Genomic DNA, 19,198 nt, shown 5'->3' on the forward strand with positions numbered 1-19,198 from the left:
CGACCTTGACTTACCTTCAGAGACGAAGTCCTTGGTGCCTTTGCTGAGTCTGAGCTCCTATCACTGAAATACCCCTTTATATCACTTGGTCAGCTCAGTCATCGAAGGAAAATTGCCTTGTCACCCCCCTTGAACTCCTGACAAGACTGCAGACTTGTTTTTGATATTCAGCCCTACCTTTAGAAGCCCAGGCAGCTGAAGTTGCTCTCAAGATGCTCACAGACAAAGTATCAAATGCCTGAGGAAGGGTGAAGATTTCAGACTCAGCAGAAGGTTGTGGGTTTGTGAAAAGAGTGAGACGTCATGCTCTGAGGAGGGGAAAAATCAAATCAAAACAAGGGCAGCGCCCTAGAAAACCCCTTCGCTTAGTCGCCAGGAGGACGTCCTCCTCATGGGTGTGAAAATCTTCTCCTTGCAGGACGTGAGGATCATTTTATAGGGCAAACCATGGGCCTCAGATGCATGGAGGACGTATCCAAGAGGGTAGTGCCCCCTTAGGTGGTTATAGGAAGCCGCAATTTATACCTTGCCTCTGATATCAATGATAGAGGTTCTAGCACACTACATTGCGCATTGCTAGGACTCCTGTCACTATTTTACAATATACCAGATGCCGGATGCTACATTCACATAAAAGCTGGCAGCATTTGCCTTTGTGAACTATTACGGAGCTTTATACAGGGCAAGTTTCAGAATGTTGAGGCATAAAGCCTTTGTTATGTTGATATTCAAAAAGAAAAACTAAAAGGGGTATTCTCTAATGCTCCCAGGTACATGAACTAAATGCAGGAAATATCCAAAACGCCAGTCGCTAAAATATAGATGTTTTCATATATCGTTCCTTGTTCCTTTGGCTAGTTAGTAAACGGATACTACAATGGGGCTTTGAAAGAGATACCTACTTCGAAATTTCCCACCCTAATATGATCTCAATTAGATGGAGTTTGCCTTGTATGACCCTAGCATGAGCCGTACTCTGCTGTGATAGTCCCATACCAGGAACTCGACAGGAACTCATCAACTATCCACTCCTTTCTTTCAGCCGGGATTATACCATTATGTATCGCCCCGGTCCAGACGAAGGCTCCCGCTTCAATGGTACACAAGTTGCCATCTTCTAGGGTGATCTCAACCTGAACGTTTTTTAGTTCCATCTCGTTTGAGGCTTCCAGGTCGTGTATCCAACCTCGACGCTGTGTCGAGAGGCTGAAAACAAGCATGCCGTCCACATAATCATCTGTCCGGTCAGAGGCCCTCACCAGTGGAGTATTGATACCCTCGAACAGGTATAACTTATGGCATAACAAGCTTGCCTGCGTCACATATCTGGCCTGATCCATGCAGCAATCAGCTTCCGTCATTGCTTTGAGAAAGGACGGCAGCATGAGTGGCCCGACGACGAACATGGGCGTCGACCCCTTGAGATATTCCTCGAGCTGACCCTGGGTTAGGGTATTTTTCAGAGCTCGACGGTATTCTCGAGGGTAATGGTCGAGCATTGTCAGCCGTTTAACCTCCAGCTCGGCCATTTCTGCCTTGTAAGGGGAGGAAGGAGATGGAGGATAATTTCCGAGACGGTGTTTGACTATTTCTTTGACCTTTTCTTAGAAAATGCCTAGAGGGATATATTTACCCCTCAGGGGGATGGGGGAAAATATGGCGATACCCAAGTTGAATGAGGACGGCCAGAGGGGAATAAGGGGAGACTTACTCTCTATCCTCTAACAGGCTCCCATATGCACTTTAGGGCAATATCCCAAGGGTCGAAATAAGAGCACCAATATTTGAATAAATATTCACGTTCCAGGAGGCTAATCCCTTCGAAGACATGGAAATGAACATGCTGGATCAGGACCCTGAGGCACTGGAAATATTTAGAGAAAAGAGAAATGTCAAAATGACATCATGGTAAATGAATGGTTCATTCTGCCATGGTAAAGAGGATCCTATCTTTTTTCCCTATGGTTCCTTGCTGAAAGCCTAATCAGGAAGTAAGAAGGTACGATTATTGCAGCTATCAAAACAATAAACTGGCGTTTTATATGGAAAGAGCACTTCTATGTATACAAATATCGACTTCGTATAAAATAGTGGAAGAGAGATATGATAATATATGGCTTTATGTTCTATTTAATTGTAACAATTATTCGGGAAGCTAGAATTTTACTGGCATCAACCACGGAACCTCTAGATATTTGACCCAGGTTTCCTCATAGCAAGACAACCATGGAAAGCGTACTAGTTACATGTTACAAGACGTAAGGATTCAAGAAGATATTGACATGCATAATCCATATACCATTATGAAATCTTATGTTAACATTCAAGAGGTAACTAAGAAAGGGCGTGACTATGAGACATAAGCATGAGAGAGCAAGAAGCCCAATTTGGAACAGAACACAAAACCCCGGTTCTCCCGCCCCTCTTGCAATTAAAAAGCTCTTGAGTAAGCTGCCTTTTACGCAACGAGTACCAAATGGGATAAAGAACATCATTGAAAGGAATACGTGAAGCTAGGAGCTACCTTTGTTTAATCATAAAGGCTGTCGTCGTTTCCAGCATCACCGAATCCAGTTTCGGCCGCACCAGCTCCGTCAGATGGGAACTTGAAGAAGTTGCTGCCGGTGTTCTTCATGCTTTGTGCGAAAGCCTCGTAACGTCGGATCTCAGTGTCAGTGACAGATCGTCGGGCATCCTTCATGGCCTCCTCGAAATGGGCCTTGGTGAGTTCAGGAACGGGGTCTTCGTCATCGACGTCCTCATCCATGCGGTCATCGCCTGCAGCCTCACGCTCCTTGGTTCGCTGGATAGCAGTAGCAATGGACTGTTTAATAGCCAGCTTGACGGCACGTTGGGTGACGAAGCCGAGATCGGCACCGGAGAAGCCGTGGGTCTTGGAAGCAATGAAGGCGAGGTCGACATCACTGGCGACAGGAGTTTTGCGGAGCTGGGCCTTGAGAATAGCCGCTCGCTCCGGCTCGTTTGGTAGAGGGACATAGACAAGGGTGTCGAGACGACCAGGACGGCACAAGGCGTTGTCAAGTTGTTCCGGTCGGTTAGTGGCGCCAATAACGAACACGTTCTTCTTGGAGGTCATTCCGTCCATCTCAGTAAGGAGCTGGTTAACAACACGGTCAGACGCACCACCAGCATCACCTTGGGAACCACCTCGAGACTTGGCAATAGAGTCCAGTTCATCAAGGAAGACAACACAAGGAGCGGCAGCCCGGGCCTTGTCGAAGATGTCTCGGATGTTGCTCTCAGATTCACCGAACCACATACTCAACAGCTCAGGACCCTTGACAGAAATGAAGTTGGCAGCACACTCGTTTGCAACAGCCTTGGCAAGCAAGGTCTTACCAGTACCAGGGGGTCCATAGAACAAGACACCCTTGGATGGCGAAAGACCGAACTTGAGGAACTTCTCGGGATGGTCGACGGGGTATTGGACGCTCTCGATGAGTTCGCGCTTGACCTCCTCGAGACCACCGATATCGTCCCAACGGACGTTGGGAACCTCGACAACAGCGACTTCGCGAAGGGCAGATGGGTTGGAAACACCGAGGGCGAAGCGGAAGTTCTCCATAGTGACACCAAGAGAGTCAAGGACCTCGGCATCGATGGTATCCTCGTCGAGATCAATAAGGTCCATCTTTTCACGAATCTGTTGCATGGCTGCCTCAGAGCATAGAGATGCAATATCAGAACCAACATAACCGTGAGTTTCAGCAGCAATGGATTCGAGATCAACATCCTCTCCAAGTTTCATGTTCTTGGTGTGGATTTGAAGAATCTCAAGACGGCCAGTTGGGTCAGGAATACCGATATCGACTTCACGGTCGAAACGGCCGAAACGTCGAAGAGCCGGGTCGATAGAGTTAGGCCGGTTAGTGGCAGCCATAACAACAACGTTGGAACGAGCCTTCATGCCGTCCATGAGGGTCAAAAGCTGTGATACAACACGGCGTTCGACTTCTCCGTTGGTCTTGTCTCGCTTGGGGGCGATAGAGTCAATCTCATCGATGAAAATGATAGCGGGGGAGTTCTTCTCGGCTTCCTCGAAGGCCTTTCGCAAATTCGATTCGGATTCACCAGCCATCTTCGACATGATCTCGGGACCGTTAATCAAGAAAAAGAAGGCACCGGTCTCATTGGCAACAGCACGGGCCATCAAGGTCTTACCGGTACCGGGGGGACCGAACATAAGAATACCTCGTGGAGGTTTAATACCAATGGACTTGAAGAGCTGGGGGTGACGGAGCGGCAACTCGACGAGTTCACGGATCTGAGCCATCTGCTTTCGGCAACCACCAATGTCGTCGTATCCAACATCGTTGAGGTTACCCTCCTCGTCTTCTCGCTGGATTGGTTCGCCCTCGCAGTGAATAACAGTGTCTTGGGCGACAATTCCATACTCTGGTGGGTCAACCTCTACTACCTTAAACTCCACTTGTCTCATACCACCACGAACAGTGAAAAGGTCGCCTTGTCGGACTGGTCGATAGGCTTCACGGAAGTATGGGGCAAGGAAAACGTCAAATAGTGAGCCGGTGAGACCCTCGACGGTATCGGCAATGGGTAGGACGGCAATGCGTTTAGCCTGGTCACAGACGGTGTAAGCTTCCTTTCTGTGTAAAACGTTAAGCATAGATGGAGGAGACCTACATATTTGATATCTGGGCAAGGATGGACGGTGACAACATCTCCGTGCTTTACTCGTAGGTTATGTCGTACAACTCTGTTGAGGCGTACGCTGCCATCATCAAGTTCATCGTCTGCAAGTACGATCAAGACGGTGTCTCTTCGCATCTTGCCCTTGACTAGAACGGTATCACCGCGGAAGAGCTGGAGAGTCTCCATAGTATTGTTTGAGAGTGCAATGACGGAGTTGTCATCGTTGACGGCATCAGTGACACTATATATCGTCAGGACCAAGCTATCCCGCCACAGCTTCGATAAACGTAATAAGAGCTACTACTCACATCAATGAATTTGGCTTCTTCTTCTTCTTAAGGATGGCGGTCGAAGTGTCAAGCTCCTGGTTGAAATATTAGTATATGTCTGCCTGCTTCGTCTCGATAGGCAAAAGCGAGTGCTCACATCACGTTTTTCGGCGCCTGAAGGATCACTATCAGGGAGAAGTCGAAGTGTTAGTTGATATTACATCTCTAGACCAAACGCCAAACAGATAAACTCACTTCAGGTTAGCCTTGTGCTTGTTATCCGGTTCTTGAGGCATCTTGAAAACGCTGTGATCGAAAGAAATCTATGGGAACGCAAAAATCTCAACGGGGAGAGAGGTTGGAGCTCGAAGCGGGAGCTGGTGGCCTGTCACAAGTAGCAGGCGATATCCTGGCGGGAGAAGGTCAGTTTGCTTGAAGCATATCACAACCAGGTGTGCTGGGGCTTACCACGAAGCTACCCTGGGGGTCCTTTAGCAGACGATGGGGGCAGAATGGTGGGTGTGAGAGAGTGGTTGATGTTGTTGTTGTCAGGTCCGTTGGCGATAACTGATGGCGGACAAGCTTGGAGATGGCTGAGTCAGCGGCGTTTCTGGCAGATCTGGCTTGTCCCGTGACCGCGCTGTTTAGGCTGCAGGAGAACATTAGTCAGCGATGGGAGCTCTCTTAGCCAATCAGCAGCAGGCGGCGAGCCAGCTTGGAAGGCGCTGGAAGGCGCTGGATGGGGCGTCCCAAAGCAGACAAAGAGACCACGCAGCGCTGGAGCCTGGCTGGAGGCGCGCAGCCTGGGGGGGAGGGCGTTAAAGCGCGCCACCGCCTTATGACTAAGCGGGGACATGGACATATATCTAGAGAGGACATAGGACATGATATAGAAGTGATATAGGACATGATCTAGAGTGATATAGAAGAATATATGATAGAACTGTAGATGATAGGACACCTACGCGCCAGGTCCTGTTTAAATGCCACATGCCACACCTGTACATACACATGCAACAGAAACGAAACATTATATCCCATGTAAATAAAACAGCCATATGAAGCCTCCTTCTATCGTGCCCCCAAAGTCCACACTCCATATTAGAATACGTATCGTCGCAGCGCCGTTGACCCAGATACTCCCGAGGAAAAGTCATGGAAAAGAAAAAGAAAAAAAAAATAACGACAAGAAAATAAACAGCCCGAGAGGAAAGTACTGCTAGGCTCCTTTGCCGCTTTTCGACGAGGGATGTCCATTGGTCTTTGGTTGGTCGCTAGCTTTTTTCTTCCCGTCCTTTCTCGCAATTGGTATATCGTCGTTGCTCTCTGGGTCGTGGGCCTTGGCGCCGTTCGTCTGGTCTTCGCCGTCAGAGCTGAATAACTCATGCATCGAGTCATGCAGGAATTTAACGCCGCTGTTTACAGCTCGTTCAGGTATCTGCACATTGTAGTCTGCCAGAAACTCAGGCAAAGCGGTGCCATTGGGAGCGGCTGTGCCGTTTTCACCGATGGAGTTGCTTTCCGTCGTCTCTTTCTTGACGGTCACTTTCTCCGTCGATGCCTCTCCGCCGCCGTTCGTGGCAGGGTTATGTTTCGCCCGCTTCCCGTTCTTGGTAGCACCGTTGACCAGTTTCGAGTCGTCTTCTCCGTCTCGTTTCCTTTTCCCTAACGTAGGCGAGCTCGAGTCTGTCCCATCTCCCGACGTAGCCATGCTGACGATGGTGTCGACCACATCTTCGAAGCGGGTATGGTTGTTGGTGCGAAAGAGCTCAAAGGCAAGGTTGCGTACCCGTTCGGTCCAGCCGCAGGTAGAGAGGGAGTTGGCGAGTGAGGCCTGTAGGTCTTCGAGCTTGTGCGTGGCTAGCAGGTGGTCCATGAGATGGTCTGCAGGGTCTGTGGAGTTGGCCATCTGATCGTTGGGCTTCTCGGCGACACTCGTCATGGTATGATCGGAGAGAGGTCGTTGGAGGTGTAGAGTATGTTAGGAAGTGATTATCGAAATAGTAAGGACTAGCGGTCTAAATGTTCTTAAACTCCGGTGTAGTATATGTCAAGTGCATGCGCGCAGAGAGCCGATTCTGAGAAAGTGGCAGGTGTCAGCAGAAGACGAGAAGACGAGGAGATGGTATATAACACAAATATGCTCACTGCAGAAAGCTGGGGCCGAGTTGCCTTTCTATTGTGCAGTCGCAGTCATGGCTCCCATTCAATGAATGCTAGCTTGACTGCACAATGAGGTATCAATGACGGTATATCCTCCGCCCCAAAAAAAACCACCGGCTCCGAATAGGGCGAGCCAGAAGTCCGATACGCTTTTTTCTGTCAACCCGTTAATTCATGACCAGAGGGCCTATTCGCCTCTTCTTCGCATCGACTGACGGGGCAGGGCCTGCTCCCAATGCGAGGATCCAAGAAGTCGTCTGTTCAGCGCGCTCTATATGGGGAGAGCTGGTCGAGCGAGCGAAAGTCGGATGTCATTTCGCCAAGGCCGTGTTGGTTAAACTTTTAGGCTTTGCCGCTGCAGGGGTTTATATCTACATATATCTACTTCGTCCTTCTATCAACTACATGGGACGAGCGACTACATAAGGAGAGAGAGGAAAGGAAACGAAGGAAGGTTAAAGGGATAGAGGAATATGCCCGAATGCGTCAACGGCTTCCAGCTGTCAGTTGTACGCTGACAGTTCACGCGCTAGATGCTTCCGGGTATGCAGCGCCGGGAACAGCGCCGGGAGCAACGTCAAGAGCAGCACCGGTAGCAGCATCGCACAGTCGAGTCACATGGACGGGCGTGTGTTATACTGGGCTGTGCCGGGATCCAGCCTTCGCTGCAGACGTTGGATATATACATGTACGCGCTGAGCTGGGATTGGACCGACAGGCTGCCCTCGACGCTCATTTGTGGCTCCCGAAGGAATCTCGTTCTCACAAGGCCGCAGGATCCCATCCAATTGCGTCAGGCGCGGAGTTATACTAGTTATGACCATCGTGTACCGCATATACTATGTAACCCCAAGGCTACGGAGTATTCGCAGCCAGTGACATTTCTCGATACGTCTTCACGCGTCGCTGGGGCGGAGTGCGGGAGCTACCGGTTCCAGCCAGGTAGATATACCTGCTCCCTCGTCTATTACCTTTTCCTTTATCTTCCTACTTCTACTTCTACTTCTTCCACTTCTTCTTCTACTTCTACCTCGACATCTACTTCCACTTTAGGTGCTTATGTAAGTCATGACTAACCCTCTTATATAATATATTACCACTAACTATATCTGGACTAGCGCCTTACCGTCTCGTATGAAGTCTATCCACGTGACTTCCGCTTTGGGCGACGCTGCGAAAGCCGCAAATCGACGTGAAAGTCGAAAGTTGAAGCATCGCGAAGAAGAACAACGACAGACCACACATCCTATAGGCCCAAGGGAACAGCCTGCGTCGACGAGACTACGGCCTGCTGCTGGCTTCCACTCGAACGCCGCGGACTGTCGTCGCTGCACGGTGGGCTCGCTCGTGCATGTACGGCTGGGCTGCTCGCCTTACCCGCCCTATCTATACCCACCTCGATACTTCATTTCCCTGGCCTTGCCCTGGAACATCCCGCGACAAAACACCTTCTAGCGAGCCCTGACCGACCCCGAATTGCTCGCTGGGGCTGGAGGCAATTATCGTCAGTCAACTGCGCGGCCGTCCATACCGCTCTCCTTGCTTTTGTCCCGTCTCGTCGCTTCGAGTCCAGCCCTTGCTCTGACCCTGGCGATTTCCCTCGAAACCCAACGCCCACCTCCACCGCCACTACCACGACCGCCTCTGCTTCCCTTCGTACCTCTCTCGATATATCTCCAGACAGGCTTGCCGGTGCCCAGCTGGTACCTCTTATATTTTTGGACTCGACGTATTTGCGTTTTATATTTAACCGCCATAGCTAGGGCGACGCTGGATCTTTCTTGGCCCCAACCACCTATATAACACCCCTCAACGGCACCGGGCTGCCCTGGGATTTCGAGACGTGCGCGCAGCAATGGCCTTTGCCGACGCCTATCCAGGCGATTCGGATGCAGATGATGAGTACGAGCGGAGCGTAGTGATCTCACCCCACCTTGCCGAAGACTCCGAGGGCTCTCCAACCGATTCAGAGGAACCCTCGACGGAAAACACTCCCACATACGGCAAGACCGAGGACCGCGGCTCGCCCAAGACGGTCATAAATGACTGGACAGCAGAGGAATGTGCCAAGTTCGTGGGGAGTCTGGGCTTGCTGCAGTACCGTGAAGCGTTTCTAGGTTCGTGTATAAGATCTCACTTTGGTAGAAAACAGAGCCTAATCGTTGTTTGTTTTTGCGCCCAATATAGAAAACGAGATCGTTGGAGAGGCCCTCATTGCTTTGAAACATGACGAATTGAAAGAAATTGGAATATCGAGTGTTGGACATCGATTGACCATCTTAAAAAGTGTATACGAAGCGAAGGTGAAGCAAGGTGTACCCATTGACCCCGACCATTACGTTCCTCTATGTATGTGCAGTTCCTCGTTCCATGCTCGTCCTCTGTCCTAATCATTTCCTTTTTATAGCGGCGGATAAAAGCAATGCGAAAGATGCAGCTACCCAGGATGACGTAGCCCTCCTCATCCAATCCATCAGACGGCGAGACGAAAGACTTGTGGCAGCAGAAGCGGAACTACGGAAACTTGCAGATGACTACCGAAGGCTGCGAGAAGAATTGCTACCGGTATTCAAAATCGCCAAAGATAAATCAGCTCCTCTACCATACCAACCTCCAACGACTATATCCTACGGGGGATCCACCATTGCAACATCAGAACCATATAACCACGACCCAGCAACCTCACCCTCATTCCTTGGCCAGGAGAAGCCTGGTAGCGGCCTAACTCGAACAATATCGAGAAAGCTCTTCGCTGGCGGCTCTACTCCAAAGACTAATTCCCCTACACACATTCCACAGTCAATACCCGAAGGTAGAGCATTCACAGACTCGTCCACCCTTGATCCATCCGCCGCTGCTATGGCAGCCTCTTCTCACCTAACAGCCTCTATGACCGGTGGCCAGCCCTCACCCAAGGGCATGCCATCACCCACATCACCCAACAGCTTCTACACCCAACAAACACTAGCATCCCGATCATATTCCCGCGACCCTCCATCCTCTACCAACAACCGCACAGCTTATGACCACTCCGAAGACACACAAGTACAACAGCGACAAGACCGATCTGGCGGCAATCAGAACTCAAGCTCCTCAAGTCGACAAGACCATCCTGCCATTACCACCTCTAGAAGCGGAGGATCGGGCGGCGGGGGAGGTCAAGCGTCTAGCAGCGCACAAAACACGTCCGACTCAGGCCCCAGTGTCGAAATATTTAAATCTTTCCGCGTCTCGATGGATGACCCTTGCTACAAGGTTCTTCCTGCGGCTCTTAAAAAGTACAACATCCACGAAGACTGGCGATTATATGCTCTATATATTGTCTACGGTGACCAGGAACGATGTCTGGCACTTGAAGAGAAACCCCTAATACTATTCAAACAACTTGATAAAGACGGTCGAAAGCCAATGTTCATGCTTCGGCGGCAAACACAAATGGTCGACGGGCAGGTCCCTGGCATATATACCAGCTCTGGCAGCGGTGGAGCCGGTAGTACGACGATTGGCTTCCCACCCAGCGGCAGTGGCTTTGACTCTGGCACTCCTGGTAGCACAGCTATCACCCTTGGCGGACTACCTTCTGGAGGTTCGGGCGGCCAACCAAGCGCTGGTCTACGAGCGCAGTCCACACAACAAAATTCTATACAATTGCCTGGCGGAGTTTTATAAGGAGCGAACGGATCGATGGGTTGCAAAAATGTAACTTCATTTCCTTATCTACCTCACAAAATGGGGAAAGGAGAAAGCGGGTTCCTTATCTATCTATTTTTTTTTCTTTATCATTTTCCTTATGATATCCCCCAACCCATATGGTTCGGCGTCATTTATATACTCGAATAACAATATTATCTTTAATATCATTCGGTAATTTATATCTATATCTACGGAGTACCAGAATATACATAAGGCTTTCTCACAGCTTGTATGATGAATTGCAATTATTAAAAAAAAAAAAAAAAGATGAAAATATTCATTGCTTGCTATTGAACTAGGCTGGGATTTGCTCTATCTATCAATGCGTATAACGACCAAAACTACAAAACTATATGTGAGTAACTGAAACGGGCAACAAAACGCTCGTAACAAACAGTAGCACAGCACTGTTTAATCCAGCTAAAATGAGGCAGCATCAATCTATCGATACTCTCGACAAACGAAAAAACAAGAAGGAAGATAGGAAAATTGATAGATATCACGAACTCTCATAACGACATTCAACCTCAGCGACCGATTTCGCCTCCCCAAGATATCTTGGAACCACTGCGAGCAACACTGTCGTTTCTGTTGTTTCCATTCCCGCTCGCTTCGTTGATGCTTCGGCTCGCAGAGCCTGGCATACTGCTACCGTTATCAGACGGCGTATTACCCTCAGGGTTATACGACGTTGTTAACGCTGCAGGAGGGGCAGCAGGTAAATCGGGTACGGGTACGGGCACAGGAGCCGCACTGCTGGAAGCAAGTGCGCCCTGTTCAGTAGGGGTCTTTTTCTTCGCTGGCTTAGTTCCATCGGCGAACTGCACTTTGCCCTTGACTACGCGGGGTTCGCCATCGTCTTCACTGTCGTCTTCATGGAGCGACGAGGAGCCCATGGATGTGCTGAGAGCTGCTAGACGGCGCTTTCGTTCTGCGGGTGTTTCGGCCTCGTCAAGTTGAGAGATACGCTTGCTACTCCTGGCGGAAGGGAGTCCTGCTGGTAATCTTGGGCTGAGTAGCTGTTGTCCAGTGGCGACTGCTCGACGATAGGCGGGGGGAATGCGTTCTGTACCATCGTCTTCGGAATCGTGACCACTGATTGAAGATGAAGTTGATTCCTGAACTGACAGCGAGCTGCGACGTCGTCTATCGGCAGCAGAGGGACCAGTATACTTGGATAACATCGCTGATATATCATGGGGTGTTGGAACACTGGCATCGCCTCCCTGAGGAGCAAAATGTACTCGGTTACCCTCACGTCGGAACATGTGGCCAAATTTCGAAGATTCGGCAGCATCTTTTCGACCCTTTGGTCCAAGATGTTGCATTTGATGGATGAAATCTTGTTTACTCATTCTGCGGCCTCTCAAGTCGTGTCGTGTGTCTTCAGTAGCAGGTATCGTAAATCGAATACCTACATCTTCTTCTTCCTCCTCCTGCTCTGCTTTTGAAGAAGAAGGTCCCTCTCCTACCTCAGCCCAGGTTCCAAGTTTGGTCAGACGGCGCAGCAGTTTAGGGCGATCATCTTCACCTTCGGCCTTCTGGACGTTGGAAGGAATGGTGTATTTCTTAATAACCTCTCCGTCTTCATCCTCAATAATAATGGTGTTTGCAAACTGGTATGCACGGGCAGAGCGGCGTGCGCGATTAGGCTCGGCTTCAGGTTTCGGTTTCTGGCTGAGGCCAGTCCAAGCAAAGAATTGCTTCTTAAAGTTCCCGAGTGCTCCGCCTTCGTTCTCATCGGCAGCGCCATGATGTCCTGATGATCCACCTGCCACTCTATCGGATTTAAGAACATTGCCTTCTTGATCCTCGATGATGATATTTTTACCTTCCCGGTAAACTTCGGCATCTCCAACACAGGTCTCCCCTCCTTCTGAGAACTGTCGGCGTCCCTTGGCGTCGTCAGCTGTATCGCCTTCCGGCGTGTGTGGCTTGCTGATCGGGGTATCTGCGCCCGGCCTTCGCTGGGGAGTGATGGCCGACTGACTGATCGGTCCACCAGCGCCTTGTTTACGGCGTCGGCTACGCCTCAAACTTGATGTGCGACTGTTTGGTAGACTTGTGTACTCGTCTTCCTTTTGTCGCCTTAGAAGGTTACCAGGTAACCCGATAGGGCCAAGGGTTCCAGGAGGGAATTCTGGCTTCTCCGCTGGCGAGTCCCAGGAGTCCTTTCGAGATAGCGAAGATTTCGCCGTAGACTGAATTCTGGGGAGACGGTTCATCCAAGATGGTCCGTCTTCGGTGGCTACAGTGTAAGACATTGTGAGAGTCAATGTATTTATATGCTTGCCCAGCGTGAAGACGGCGATGGAAGAACCATGGACGATAATAGAGGTGATGACCAAGAAGGTGGTGATTGGCCAGATAACATAAATAATGATATGGTCCTTCCCACCAGGCCCTGGGATCTCTGCGAGTGGCTGCGTTGAGTGCGTCTCAAGCTCAGCTCGTGCCAGAATGGCGGCAAAGATAGCTCCAACACCAATGGGGCCGAAATGGCCAGCAAATAATGCTTCTCGCCATGTCTTGATATCGGGAATGAATGGCTTCAGCATCAACATGGCAGGAATCCGGCGGAAGAAAAGGACGAGCAGTGCAAGGACTACCAAGCGCCACGGTACCATGCCATACTCTGGCATGTTAAACTGTTGCCAGGGGATGATGGAGCCGAAATAGACGAAATAGGCCAGATTGAGCAACAGATCGATGACGTTGGATACATGGGACTCTTCAGTCTTTTCCGTAAACCAGCCGTCGTTACTGAACCCGATACCGGCAGAGAAGCCGATGAGAAGGTCGTCCATGCCGAGTGCACTTCCGGCGCCAGCGCAGAAAAGGGCGAGAACGAAATAGAAGACAAGAAAACTCTCTCGGTCGATGAGTTTTCTGGACTCGGCAAATCTGATGGCGTGGCGACCAGCGTAACCAATACAGAAGCCAAATATGGCACCAAAAACACACTCATACAGAATAGTCGTGACTATCCAGTGTTCGGCGACCTTCCCGGCATCCGGACGGTATGCCATGATGTACAGAGATAGGTAGATAAAAGGGAAGGCCATGCCGTCGTTGCATCCTGACTCCGCGGACAGGATATCTCGTAAATGTTTCGGCACACGCTTTGCGAATTTTCCCTTACCGACGACGGACGAGGCAAGGACGGGATCGGTCGCGGTAACGCAGGCTGCGCAGATGAGACTCTCCAGCCAGTTCAAGGGCTCAACCATCCACCAGATAAAGAGACTGGTGGCCAGCCATCCGATGGTCATGACCGGGATGAGAAGCATGACCACCGACCTCCAATGCCTCTCCATGTAGGACTTGGGCAGCTCGACACCGACGGCGAAACATTGCACGACCAGGACGATGCGGGAGCATTCTAGCGTCAGCTTGTCGACGTTCCCCCACGAGATGGGGTTGAATAGGTTGGCCGCATTGGGCCCGAATATAACACCGCAGATTGTCGCCACGGTTGCTTCGCCAATGTACATCTTCTCCTTCACAAAGAGGGAGCACAGCATGAACAAGCTTGTGAAGCCGCCAAGGATCATGTATGCCAAATGTGGCTTATCTATATCGAGGTGGTCCCACGCCATGGTGAAAGATTTAGAAGGAAATATGCAGCCACTAGACAAGCCTGAAACCAGCCAGGCAACGTGGAAATGTGTATGCGGTGAATCGTGACCCCTCAACGGCGAAGGAGCTTGTCCCCGGAGCTGTCGATAGCTGTCGTGGTTGTTACACCACCTCGATTAAACCGAAACGCCCGCCAAAGACGATATATCCAAGCGTAGCCCTCACCCTCACCATAACCTCCTAGTATTCCGTATTCCGTGGGGTATCGACTGAATGATAAAGAAAAAAGAGCGTAGTAAGATTGTAGAAGCTGGTGCCAGCGGTGGATTCCGTTGGACGACTTGACTAACGGCCGGGTAATGGGGCGAGGACGCCAGCTATTTAAACCTGAGAGGTTCGCCACGGATTAGAGCTGGCAAGGAAGTCGAGGATGGTGGTTTCAACCCTCCCAGCCCATTGCTAGGGTACCCACCTGTAAAGTTTCTGCACGCTGACCAGGGCCTCCCTCTCAATGATAATCGGGCCGATCTCTGTTTTCGTTCATGCAGCCACTCGGTAATTCGTCGCCCTCGACACGGAACGCGAGAAGCTGCCACATCGAGGGAGCGAAGAGTGTTGTTTTCTCCGAGATAGAAGGTGGAAGATGAAGATATAAGATAGAAGGTAAAGATAAACACCGGCCGGAACTTCCTTGATTTTTGCCGTGCGGGGTCTTGGCACCCGGCGGAATGCCAAGAAAGAGCTTGAGTGTCACGTGAGCGCGGAGGAAGAAACAAAAAGAAGCATTTTATCTACGGACTTTTTTCTTTACAAGCTTCGTCAACCTCTACAAATCTATCAAGGGAATCGCGGTCAAGCATTGAGGGGCCAGGAGATAGCAGGGACCGGGCCTTCTTTGGAGCTGACCCTTCCCTGGGATTGTCGGCTTGCCAATAAGATGGGCAAAGCTTGTCTCTCCTGCACTGTCTCTCCATCTGCCCCGGCTCGACTCCGTACTCCGTACGGAGCATACGTTAATCAATTGTGCCATCCCGAGACCCTGATGCGACGTGTCTATCATCCTCGCCGGAGGCAGGCCCTCAAACAGTCCTCATAATCAGGAGCTGCACGCTGCGCTTTGACTGTCTCGAGGCTGCCGTGTGACCCAGAAGCCCTCAAACATGAACCATTTGCGCGATCGATCTCATTGGCCCATCGCCGTCTTTTCGTTATCCTCGCCACCCGCGCGAAAGGCGGTAGTGAGACCGGAAGCTAGCGATAACGGGACCTAGGCCTCTGCGAACCTCTGCAAGCGGTCCATTGAACGGGTTTGCGCCGACACGTCACTCGTCTTCCGGGGTTCACTCTCCAACCATAGTCGAGGTCCAGAAAAATGTGGAAGCGGGAGCAAGGCTGAGGGATTCTCGCTTACTCCGTACCTGGAGGGACGACTCGGAGCTATTTTCGAGGCAAGGACATGGCCTCGCTGGAGTAATGATGGCGATCTTCGCTCTTACCCGGTTTCTGAATATCGCTTATATGCTGGTCATCCTACATGTCTGACGAGGATCTTCCGTCGTGGGGTGCGTTGGAAAGCAGCCAGGTCCTGTTTTAAAGTCGCATGATCAAACGGAAGGGGGGAGTCTGGATGGACAGGACCGTGGCTTGCGCTTGTCGGCGGTGAGACGGCCTATCAAACGCGGACCTCATTGCGGCACAGTGATGACTCGGCATTTCTCGTTCCTGACATCGTCCTTGAAAAGGGCCAAACCGAACACTCCGTACCCCCTCTTGTACCCTGGATGGACATGGTTGGAGATAAGAAGGCCGGTAGTAGATCTTTGCCGGGTCCCCAAAACAGATTCGAGATGAAGCTACACGGTGCTAGATTCGGCTTTTCGTATGGATATTTATGGAGTTGACGAGGTTTAATTAACGGCCCAGGCAGCTTAGCAAACAAGACTAACGGCATCCTCAACGGCTATAGCCACTGCAGCGGAACAGCCAAGATCTCAACAATATACTAATATACTACCCAATAGACAATCTACCAATCAAGAATAGCACAAAAAGAACATCAGAAAACTGTATTAACTCGAGCTTTGAGGCGCAGATCCAAAGGGAACATGGGGGGGTATATATCAGATGGAATATCTCATGGACAAAGGAAAGAATTAGAAGTTACTCGGACTGATCGCTAATTCACTGGAGCAGCGGTACCATAGACCATTATTATTCCAACTCCGAAAATAGTTGGGGGGGCTGATAGGGTTAAGATACGATAGACGAGGACGTTAGTCGGCAGTAGGCATGCCCTCAACGACATCGGTTAGAGCACGCCAGTTGTCAGCTTGCAGTTCTGCGTACTTGACCCTCTCTTGGCTCCAGTCCTGGTGCAGCAGGCTAATACGGTACTGGCTCTTCTGGAAGATGAGGATCTCGTCGCGGATGCATTCCTTGATAAACACACCACGAGCATGCTGCTGGACGATGGATTCCTTGTCCTGTTTTAAAATGTTTAGTCTGTGCCACCGTGGGCGAAAGTTGAATACAGACGTACCTTGATAATAGCATCCTCGACCTTCTTGGCTTCTCCAGGTTTAACGGCCTCTTCAGGCTTTGCACGAATGGCCTGTAGTTTCTTCTCGTTGGACTCAATTCGTCGTTCAAGCTGGGGAATGTTATCCTTTGCATAGCGATCTCGTCGATCAAATACGTCCCGCATGGCAACCAGACAGTCTCGTTGGGCTTTTAGATCCTCAAGGACACCGAGATCCCAGGCCTTCGCTTCATCTTCCAACAAACCTTGACTTGTTTGGAGATGATTGGCAGTCGCATTGATGCCGTTGTTTAATAGAGGAACATCACCCGTGTCGGCGGCATATGTATCCATTGTGCTTTCAGTAAGTGCATGGAGCGCCCGCGAGACTCGGAACTGCTCTGCAGCCAGACCCTGGTGGCGCTTTACGAGCCGGTCCATCAAGAGACACAGGTTTATGTGGATTTCAGCAGATCGGCGGACACCAGAGCGGACGGTGTCGAAGGTATCCGTCAGGTTAGATGGAAGTGAGTCCTCCAAATCTGGAGGCAATGGCTTATCTGTAAACTCCTCCTGTACGGAGATGGAGGCTTGCTTTCTCCAGACAGCCAATTCCTAGCTCGATTAGCAACATTCTTCGTGTAGACAAAATAAAGCAGGGGGGGTTGAACTCACAGTGGGAACGGTAAAGAACATCACAACCAGCTGTTCCTGGTTCAAGACTGGGTGACGGACGAGGGCATTCGCGAAGCGGACGAGGCCCCTGCGACGTTTGTCCAAAAAGGAGTTTGAATCCGCTGATAGGTGAGTGCCATTGACTTTATGAATAAATATTTGTGAGCATTTTTAAGGTAAGCTTTCCACCTGTAGAACGTACCTGCAACCCTCTTTGGAGGGAGTAGAGGGATCTGCCGGAAGGGAAACTTCTTCTGCAGGCAGTCCACTAGCCAAACGAAATCGCTATATCGTCGAATCACGGAGGTGGCCTTGCGAGCAGATTTCACCTCATAGTTGCGGTGCTGGAAGAGGAACATGCCCTCCTTCTCAGGAAGCATTTGGATGGCAATTACATCCTCCATTCCCGAGCTGTTTACCTGGCCACCACCCAACGATCGTGAAAGATCGTTGCGACTGGCGTTACCTTGTCCGTTGTCAGTTTGACCGAATCCATTACCCAGTGCGCCCTGATCATAATTCCCAAAGCCGCTTGCCGACGAGGAGTTTCCAAATCCACCGCCTCCCCATCCAGACCCGACGCTCGCGGGAGCACCGCTGGCCGTCTCGTTAGATCTTGTGCCTCCAAAATTCCGGGGTTCAGTCGGGACATTGGGCTTAGACACTGTCTCAGGCGCAGGGCCTTCATGGGCGGCAGAGAACCCATTTGTCACACTCTGCGCTGGACGATGAATTAGCTGACGGGATACCGGGCTCCCCCATGGATCTGCTTCCGGTCCAAAAGAATCCTGTCGTAACCTGCGGCGCGCCTGTGGGATTTGAACGGCAGGTTCTTCGGCAGGTTGAGGAGGAGTAGGTCCATTTCCCGCATTTCCAGCCTGCAGACGGGTGATGTAAGGGACGTTGGGTTCCGGCAATCCTAGATAGAGACATAGCAATCAGTACCGTAACATTGAAGGATAGTCCTGATGTATGGATAGAGGAACGATCGGACTCACTCTTCCTGCGCTCGTCAACACTATCAAACGTAACATCCTCGCCCTCCTGCGCCAGTCCCACAAGGGCCAGCAGGACATTGAACTCGTTCCTCTCCAAGCTCTGCTGGGCTCCATTGTTCGTCACCAAGTTCAAGATCCCCGTCTGCTCCGAAGGGCTCAGATGCGTACTCCCTAGTAGGCTCCTTGCTTCATCAACCCCGACGCCCGCGCCGGCACCCCCCGTAACACCGGCTTTCTCAACCAGCGCATCAAACGCATCAATATAGCTCTCCGGAACATCGGTTGACGGAAGTAGAGTCTTGACAATCTGCTGCCTGGAGCCGGATTTCCTGGGAGTCGGCATGTCCCACGGCGTCGAGTAGCCCGCGTCGTCCCGGTTGCTAGCAACGCCTCTAGTGTTGTTGATGTCGTTATTGTTGTTGCTGCCGCTGTTGTTGCTGTTGCTGTTAGAGGTGAAACCTTCGTCTTCTCCAAATAGCGAGGAGGGATCGTCTGCGAACAGGGTTGATTTCACCCGCGATGACGACGGCTGAGCTGCCTTGCTGGCCAACGGGGAGTCTTCGGGAGAGGACCCGAACAGCGACATTGGAAGAGGAGGGAGCAGCGGCCGCGTCTAAAAGAAACGTAAC

General features: G+C 50.8%; 6 protein-coding genes across 6 annotated transcripts; 1 reads left to right on the forward strand and 5 right to left on the reverse strand.

Moving 5' to 3' along the window:
• Positions 1–959: 959 nt before the first annotated feature.
• Positions 960–1,529, reverse strand: GIQ15_02684 (uncharacterized protein; the record flags this gene model as incomplete). Its single annotated transcript, XM_033550101.1, has 1 exon — positions 960–1,529. One exon carries the CDS (start codon positions 1,527–1,529, stop codon positions 960–962), a length of 570 nt encoding a protein of 189 aa, XP_033407262.1.
• A 1,001-nt stretch (positions 1,530–2,530) lies between these two features.
• GIQ15_02685 (uncharacterized protein) lies at positions 2,531–5,239 on the reverse strand (the record flags this gene model as incomplete). The annotated part of the gene is made up of 5 exons (XM_033550102.1): positions 2,531–4,624; positions 4,753–4,915; positions 4,983–5,038; positions 5,101–5,128; positions 5,199–5,239. The coding sequence occupies 5 exons, from the start codon at positions 5,237–5,239 to the stop codon at positions 2,531–2,533; spliced, it is 2,382 nt and encodes a 793-aa protein (XP_033407263.1).
• A 923-nt stretch (positions 5,240–6,162) lies between these two features.
• Positions 6,163–6,885, reverse strand: GIQ15_02686 (uncharacterized protein; the record flags this gene model as incomplete). The annotated part of the gene is made up of 1 exon (XM_033550103.1): positions 6,163–6,885. The coding sequence occupies one exon, from the start codon at positions 6,883–6,885 to the stop codon at positions 6,163–6,165; it is 723 nt and encodes a 240-aa protein (XP_033407264.1).
• Positions 6,886–8,240: 1,355 nt separating this feature from the next.
• Positions 8,241–10,775, forward strand: GIQ15_02687 (uncharacterized protein; the record flags this gene model as incomplete). Its single annotated transcript, XM_033550104.1, has 5 exons — positions 8,241–8,311; positions 8,359–8,809; positions 8,866–9,223; positions 9,294–9,455; positions 9,514–10,775. 5 exons carry the CDS (start codon positions 8,241–8,243, stop codon positions 10,773–10,775), a joined length of 2,304 nt encoding a protein of 767 aa, XP_033407265.1.
• Positions 10,776–11,326: 551 nt separating this feature from the next.
• Positions 11,327–14,398, reverse strand: GIQ15_02688 (uncharacterized protein; the record flags this gene model as incomplete). Its single annotated transcript, XM_033550105.1, has 1 exon — positions 11,327–14,398. The coding sequence occupies one exon, from the start codon at positions 14,396–14,398 to the stop codon at positions 11,327–11,329; it is 3,072 nt and encodes a 1,023-aa protein (XP_033407266.1).
• A 2,253-nt stretch (positions 14,399–16,651) lies between these two features.
• GIQ15_02689 (uncharacterized protein) lies at positions 16,652–18,912 on the reverse strand (the record flags this gene model as incomplete). The annotated part of the gene is made up of 5 exons (XM_033550106.1): positions 16,652–16,861; positions 16,918–17,511; positions 17,572–17,693; positions 17,774–18,490; positions 18,570–18,912. 5 exons carry the CDS (start codon positions 18,910–18,912, stop codon positions 16,652–16,654), a joined length of 1,986 nt encoding a protein of 661 aa, XP_033407267.1.
• Between the last annotated feature and the right edge of the window lie 286 nt (positions 18,913–19,198).

Source organism: Arthroderma uncinatum (genome assembly GCF_011692745.1).
Source record: "Arthroderma uncinatum strain CBS 119779 chromosome Unknown scaffold2, whole genome shotgun sequence".
NCBI lineage: Eukaryota > Fungi > Ascomycota > Eurotiomycetes > Onygenales > Arthrodermataceae > Arthroderma > Arthroderma uncinatum.